The sequence below is a fragment of the Coffea eugenioides genome, chromosome 1 (genome assembly GCF_003713205.1).
Source record: "Coffea eugenioides isolate CCC68of chromosome 1, Ceug_1.0, whole genome shotgun sequence".
Classification (NCBI taxonomy): Eukaryota; Viridiplantae; Streptophyta; class Magnoliopsida; order Gentianales; family Rubiaceae; genus Coffea; species Coffea eugenioides.
In genome coordinates this window covers 37,476,222-37,484,266 of record NC_040035.1, presented here as the reverse complement: position 1 = coordinate 37,484,266, position 8,045 = coordinate 37,476,222, and the positions used below count along the sequence as shown (strand labels likewise).

Genomic DNA, 8,045 nt, shown 5'->3' with positions numbered 1-8,045 from the left:
GTTGCGGCCATTCAATTCCCTGATTGTCTCCGTGATTGGCTAAATTCAATTCGGAGAAATCAAGAAAAAAGGCAAGCTACAGGAAGTAATTCAATGTCTTCACTTGGTTTTGACATACGAATAATGGAACCACAAGGAGACGAAACGGAAAAGTCAAAAGCTAAACTACTGCTAGTTGTCTCCTATTTCTAATTTCTATCTAATGCCTCCTGTGCGGGTCCCTTACAGAGGAAGAAAAGAGAGAGCGTCCCCCTAGCGGAATAGAAGACTTCAGCCATTTCGTCCTTTTTTCCATGCTGTCTTCTGCCAAATTACCAAAAAGGGGTCGCGTCTTGACGTTTCAAAAATGCCCCTGCTACTTGAACTCTTTCCGTGATTGTCAAATTGGTATTTGTTATGGTATTTTCGTTCTACTCCCTGAAATAAATGTAAATTGCTAAAAGTGAGTGGAATCTAACAATTAATCCACAACATATTAGGTAATAGGAGAAATTAATAATAAAAATTCTTTTATACTATATACGCAATTATTCAAAAGTTAAACCAGCAAATACTATATAGTATATACTGAATTATATATTAGCTGCCACAACTTTTCTTTATCAACATATTTTACTAAGACAACATCTATCGTGAATATACCCCATGATCAATAAGTATAAGTAACAATAAACTAAATTAACCAAGGATGTATCCTATTATCTCTTGGAGTCGCTTTTCCTCGCACATCATCACATGGAAGAATTTGTTAAAATATTTGTCATTGACCCCCCTGTGAAGCGTAGAAAATGAACCCCTTGGAAAGCCTCGTCAATTCTTCAAACATCAACCGGCATCTCAAGAGCAGTCCTTCCTTCTGTTAACTTCAGATCTAAAGGAGAAAACTTCCTGTTGAACTCATGCTCTTTATGCTTGATCCTTGTCTCGTTTAATTGTTTGAATTCTTGCCACGGCTCTGAATCGAATCCCGTTTGCCTCTATTTCTTGGAGAATATTGCAGGAGAAATTTGCTTTTTGTTGAATTTGAGTAGTCCTCCAGAACAAAACCGAATTCTTCATCAAGTTTTGGAAACTTCAGCACTTGTTCAGCTGTGCAAGCCGTCCAGGTACAAAGGTTACTTCTTAAAGTTCCCTTTTGAACCTTCACTGTAAAAGGGTACATGCAGATGTAGCATTTCTATCGCGTTTTGCAATCATGTTTTGGATTGATTGCACTTTTGCAGCCTTGACATTTTTTCCAATTTCTGCTTGGCACGTCAGTCGTTTATCAAGCTGCTTTTTCTTTTTCTTTGTCCTCTTTTTTGCCAAGAAACATTTGTTGAGTTCTTCATGTGACTTATTAAAACTCAGATAATCCCTGATAAAGAAGCAGCCAAGAAAAAAAAAAATCACTTCAATTAGTAGCATTTTTTGGTCGGTGTACTTATTTAATTACTTAAACATATTGCTTGCTTGGCTGCATACTTGAGCAAGTACTTTTTCTATTTGATAATGTGTAATTTTGAATTTCTAAAGCATATTTATCTCTTCATTTAGTTTAAAACTTATAACAAAATTGTTAGAGTTAATTTTTTTATTTTTTTGAAAAACAAAAGCTAGTCTAAATACACCAATTTTGAGGTTGTTCAAAAAGTGCTTTAGGCTCTGTTTGGATTGAAGGAAAGGAAGGGAAAGGAAAGGAGAGGATACCAATAAAAAAGAAAGGAAAGGAGAGTAGAGAAAAGTGGTCGCCATCCATCTTTTTTGGATTAAGTATGAAAGGAAAAGAAAGGAAATACTAAATTTTTGTTTGGATTGAAGAATGAAAGAAAGTAATGGAAAAGATTAGGTGTTAATTTAGTGGAAAAGATAGAGAAAAAATGATCTTTAAAAAAAATTAAATTAATTTAGTTTCATTTTCCTCCACTTTAGCCCAAAAGAATAATTCAACAAAATAAGTAGATCCTTCCCCTCCCTTTCCCTCTCTATCCTATCTTTTCCCTCCTCAAAAGTCAATCCAAATGACAAAAACCAAATCCCTTGAATTCTTCTCATTTCCTTCCCCTCCAATTCCCTCAATCCAAATGGTGCCTTAATATCCAAAAGTTCTAATTCTAAATTCAAAGAGTGGTGTTCACCAAATACATTAAAAGTGTTTTTTTACCAAAAGCACTGCAACTCCAAAACAGTGCTTAAAGGCCTTTTTATATTTCACAATTTTCACTTTTATTCTTAGTTATAACTCCTTGTCTGGTATGCATAAATGGCTAGAATGGAAGGTCTTTCCACAATTCCACACAAAATGGTAGGGATAAGAATTTATCATTCTAATGTCTAATACACAAATCAAAACGAAATATTTATTTATTTTCCGGTATTTGGTATAATCCATGTTTAGATGTCAGAATGGAATACAATTAATTCAAATTTAACTTAATTGTCCTGGATTAGTTTATAGGACATAACATGTTTATTTGTTATACAACGTTATTCATTTGTTTATGTGAAATTTGACATTTTTTTTGCTTTCGTAATAATTGATTATTGATATTAAAATTTTTCAATTGAAACATTTAATTCATTCTAGCATATAGATTTTTAGGTTAAAATTTTACTTCCACTAGCAATATAATTAATTAATTAGCAATGTAAAATATAAATTACATGAATCCAAACAAATATAATACATTTTTTAAATTTTATTATGTTTTAATTTTTATATAAAATACAAAATAATTTCACACCATTATTCAAAAGTTAAATAATAGATTACCTTAAAATATTTGTTTGCTACTAAAAAAGAAAAAAAAATTATTTTAAGCACAATAAAAATTGTTTATTAAGAAAAATTACACTTAACTATTAATTGAGCTCACAAATATTTTAAGACATTGTAACGGAGTAAAAAGATTTATAAGGATAAAGTTGGGAAGAGCTTTCCTGAGATTTTTTAAGGAATGTGATTCTAGGAAAAAATTGAAATGCGACTCCCAATTGCCCCCATCTGTCCTTGCACTTCCCTTTCCTCTCCTCTACTCCCTACCATTTTCAGAGTTCTCAATTCCTCTATAACTTCTTCACAAATGGCGCTCCAATTAGACGATTCCTACCCTTTTACCAAAATACATCTGCCTCAATTTCCTTCGACCCCTGAATTGATAGTATCGATTTAATCTTTGTATTCAACTTCAAACTAAATTACTCTGTTTTGTAACTGATGACCAATTAGAAGGAATTGAGACTTCATACTGAATTACTCTCTTCTATACCAATTCCAATTAGAAGGAATCGAATATGAGGTAGAGCTGGTTTCCTGGTGGTTTGTGGTTTGTGTTGAAGCTTTTGTAAGTCTTTTTGTGGTACCATATTTAATGGTTTGAACAGATTGCCAATTGGGTTGTCAATTTTTCAAGATTCATTGTAGCCCACCAGTTTGTGATTATTTTCAATGAATGGCACATGACCATAACCGCTCGCAGGCATGGCATCGTGTTGTTCTTGTTTAAGCTAGGAAAAGCTAAGGAAATTTAGTGCCAAACACAAACAAAATTTAAGCTAGACATCTGGGTAGACATAGTGTTTGTAAGTTTAAAACTCACAGACGTTTGTGACGGTACAAGTCTCCGATCCACAAATTTAAATCTATAGTAGATTTTTGCTTATCGATCCAGTTGCCATATCAATCTTCAAGTTTCTGATGTGATTTCCTTTAGGAATTTGTCTAGGTATAATGATTGATAAACTTAAAGACCTAGCTACGGACCTTGGAGTGAAATGGCTACAAGACTACCTTGGCCTTGAGGAAAAGCTGGAAAATCTTGAAACAAGAATTAATCTAGTGAAATATCGAGCGATTGATATGGTGACATTGACCAAATTGCAATCAGGGAAGAAAAGGAAGAAGGAGGTTGAAGAATGGCTTAAAAAGGTTGAAAGAAAGAAAATAGAATTCAGGGATTTGAGAGCACAAGTCCAGCAAGCTAGATTTTACTCTCGTATACAACTCGTACGACGTGTTGAAACGATGATGGGGGAAGTAGAGGATCTCGTTCAGCAGGGAGCATTTTCTGGAGGCCTTTTTCTAGATGTATATGACACAAAAGGAGTGCCACTACTGGCAACAACATGGAAAGGTCAAGCATTTGAACAAAATCTGAGAGAAATCTGGGAATGTGTAATGGATGATGAGATATTCAGCATTGGCATCTATGGTATGGGGGGTGTAGGCAAAACAACACTAGCCACGCATGTCCACAACAATCTTCTAAAAGAAGCAAAATTTTCAGGACATGTTTGTTGGATAACTGTATCACAGGAGGCCAACATTCACAAATTGCAGAAGGACATTGCGAAGTTCTTACCTGTAGATCTTTCATGTGAGGATAACGACAGGAAGAGAGCAGCTCAACTATTCCAGGCATTGAAGAGGAGGAGAAATTTTGTGCTCATATTGGATGATGTCTGGACACATTTTGATTTAGAGAATGTGGGAATTCCTCTCCAAGTAGATGGGAGCAAATTGATTATAACTAGTAGATCATTAGATGTGTGTTGTGCCATGGGTTGCCAAAAGGAAGTTAAAGTGAAACCGCTTTGTTATCAGGAAGCTTGGACGCTTTTTCTAGAGAAACTTGGTTGTTGCAGACCACAACCTCCAGATATAGAAGAGATAGCCAAGTCTATGGTGAAAAATTGTGCAGGCTTACCGCTAGGGATCATAACAGTGGCTGGAAGCATGAAAGGGACAGATGACATTCATGAGTGGAGGGATGCATTGGAAGAATTGGAGGACCCTGTCGCTAGACAAGATTGTGAGGTATTCAAAATCTTGCATTACAGCTATAGTCGTTTGCGCGATCAAAGATTGAAAGATTGCTTCTTGTATTGTTCATTGTACCCTGAAGATTGTGAAATTCCAAGAGATGAATTGATAGCAAGCTTTATCAGAGAAAGACTCGTAGACAAAAGAAGAACCAGACAAGCAGAGTTTGACCAGGGTCATGCATTACTGAATAAACTTGAGAATGCATGTTTGTTGGAAGGTGTTGTAAAGATCAAAGAAGATGATACAGAAGCAAAATATGTAAAGATGCATGATTTGATGAGAGACATGGCCCTAAAGATAACAAAGACTAAACCCAAGTACCTGGTGAAAGCTGGAATTTGGCTGAGAGATATACCTGACAAGAGTGAGTGGAAAGAGGATTTAGACAAGGTATCATTGAGATTTAACGTTGTATCATCAATCCCTTTAGGCATATCGCCCAATTGTCCTAAACTTTCCACCTTATCATTATGGGGCAATGAGTTGACGTCAATGCCATGTTCATTCTTTGCTCATTTTGGTGCCCTCCAAGTTTTGGATTTAAGTTGTAACCGTAGCCTTGAAGAGCTACCTAATTGCATATCAGAATTGGAGAGACTTACAGCACTATTGTTATTTTCATGTCGGGACCTCAGATTTGTGCCATCCTTGGAAAAGCTCAAAGCATTAAGAGAGTTGGATTTGTCTGATACTAAAATAAGTGATGTACCTGAAGGCCTCGAAGGATTGGTCAATCTCAAGTGCCTAAATATGGTTCAGACAAATTTGGAGATGATATCAGAAGGGATTATATCCAAACTCTCCTGTCTTCAGAGCCTCGGAATTCCAAGACAAGTATCAGTGCAAGTAGAAGAATTAGAATCACTGAAGCAGTTGGAAGAATTTATCGGTGGGTTCCCTGAGGCTAATTCATTCAGCCGATTCGTCAGATCTCGCCAGCGCTTCAACAGGCCTAGTTTTTATGTTATCCAAGTAGGTTCAGGGCTACTAAAAGGATTGAGTGGACATTTTCAACAAATGGCCAGCAAAAGGGTAGTTTTCAGTTTTACAAATGTTAACCCTGGAGGCGAAAAAAGAGCAAATATACTTCCAGATGACATTCAAGAACTAGAAATCTGTGCTTGTCAAGGATTAGGCAGCTGCTTGAATGATACTTTTGCAGAGTTCAATACTCAAACAAGAGGCTTGACACATTGCTTGATTGAAGGGAGTAGCGAGATAAGATCCCTCTTGAAGTTGTCCTCTTCAGAAGACCAATTTGTCATAAAGGGACAAAATTCTGCTTGCGCTCCATTGCAAAACCTCAAGCATCTACGACTCATTTGTTTGTCAAACTTCAGTGGACTCTTTGAGTGGGACTCAGTAGCTAACGCAATTCCTCCACCTAGCACTTTTTCTTGCCTTAGATCTTTGTTCATTGATCGTTGTGGCAAGCTCAAGAAGTTGTTCACACCAAGGCTGCTACAATCCGTGCAAAGTCTTGAAGTACTTAAGGTCTGGGGTTGTAACGAACTGGAGGAGATAGTATCAAACGATGAAGAAGGCTACTTTAGTTTTACTTCAAGCAACAAAGATTCATGCTCAAGGGCCACTATCAGTTGCCTCCCAAATCTCAAGAAATTGGCTGTGCTAGGAAATCCTAAACTAAGGAATATTTGCAAGGGGCTCCTGATTTGTAACTCTATTGAGAGAATTGAGGTAATAAGCTGCCGAAATCTGGGAAGCTTACCTCCCTTCCTACCCTCCATCAATGGGCAACCTTCTGCACCCCCAGCACTTAAAGTGATCCAAATATCTCTACTTGGTTGGGAGTCATTGAAATGGGACAATACTTACATGAAGAAGATCCTTCAACCTTTTGTTCGTTATGGTGAATTTTGAGAATAATGTCAAGCTTGACAAATTAGAATTGTACAAAGATTCTTAAGAATATGCCAAGGTCGGAACTCGTATTTATCCAATGTAATTTTTGCCATTAGCGTAGAGTTTGTCATTTAATAAAATTATGATGTGTTTTATTTAAAAAAAAAGGAAAAAAAATTCTTTTACTCGTGATTTTAATCATTTAAGCTTTTCATTGTTATTCTCCATAAGAAAGTGAAAACCATGGAATTTGGGCATATCCATGCCAACAATATATATATTCCACTTACTTTGGGACCATTTCTGCAAGAGTTCCAGAGAACACATTTGAAGATTCACATTACTAAGTCCAAAAGTATAATTAAGGTCAAACATAATTAGTCAGAAGTTTTATTCAAGTCCGGAGAAAGAAATTCCAAACTCACTTCTTTGGAAACATGGTAGTTTGATACTTGATGATGAAGTTGGCAAGTTAAGATGTTGTACACTGTTCGTGATGTTAAAGCAATCGTGGAGAGCATCATTGGCTTCCCTCTTTATGATCTGAGCCTAATTTATGATGGCAAAAAACTTAATGATTCAAAGGTCCAATCTTGTCACAATATTACAGCAGAATCAACCTTACTGATGTTAGCGCAAAATTTTTTTCAGATATCTGTCGGGTACTACAATTTAATCTTGACGTGCATCAAGATTGTTTGATCAAAGCTGTGAAGAACAAGATTTTTGATAGGCTAGGATTCCCAGTTGATTCCCAGATTCTGGAATGTAGAGGAATACCTCTAAACAGTCGTCAGCATTTAGCTAGTTACAACATTCAGAGAAAGTCCATAATTCAACTGTATAATCTTGCCCGTTAATTGAATTACCTAAGAAAGTAACATCTTCTTTGTGCAAGACTGAAAGGTCATTTTTCAAGACTTACAGTCTTTTTGCATTTCAGATTACTTTTAACTGTAAAGAAAAATATTGGAGTGTTGATCATAGCTTTTCATTTCTTCTAATTTTCTTGTGAAACTGTTGGTATTTGTTTTGGAAATGGGCTTCTTATAGCTAAAACAAATTTATTCCTCCTTTAAACTTGTTGCATATGAGGAAAGCCTGACAAAAGATGCTAACTGTATTAAACTCAGAGAGGATTTCTGATTTAATCAGGGCAACAGTTGATGCTAACTTTTCATGATATGATCAAGCTTTTGCTCATTCGAGAAGTATTACCATGCTATGTGACTGAACAAGTCCCTAGTTGTTGGACAAGAAAACAAATAAAATTACAGATGACGATGTCTCTAATGTAATATGTTGTGTTTCTTTTCCTCCAGTGCAATGTAGCTGAATAATTACTTTAGCTTTTTTGTCTAACATAATTCAATTCAAT

General features: G+C 35.8%; 1 protein-coding gene across 1 annotated transcript; it reads left to right on the top strand.

The window, feature by feature from the left end:
* Positions 1–3,709: 3,709 nt before the first annotated feature.
* Positions 3,710–6,685, top strand: LOC113771808 (putative disease resistance protein At4g10780). Its single transcript, XM_027316370.1, has one exon. It carries the CDS (start codon positions 3,710–3,712, stop codon positions 6,683–6,685), a length of 2,976 nt encoding a protein of 991 aa, XP_027172171.1.
* The last annotated feature ends 1,360 nt before the right edge of the window (positions 6,686–8,045 follow it).

Bases quoted from the DNA above. Each gene is read 5' to 3' on its own strand.
- LOC113771808 (XM_027316370.1), top strand. From the start codon at position 3,710: ATGATTGATAAACTTAAAGACCTAGCTACGGACCTTGGAGTGAAATGG.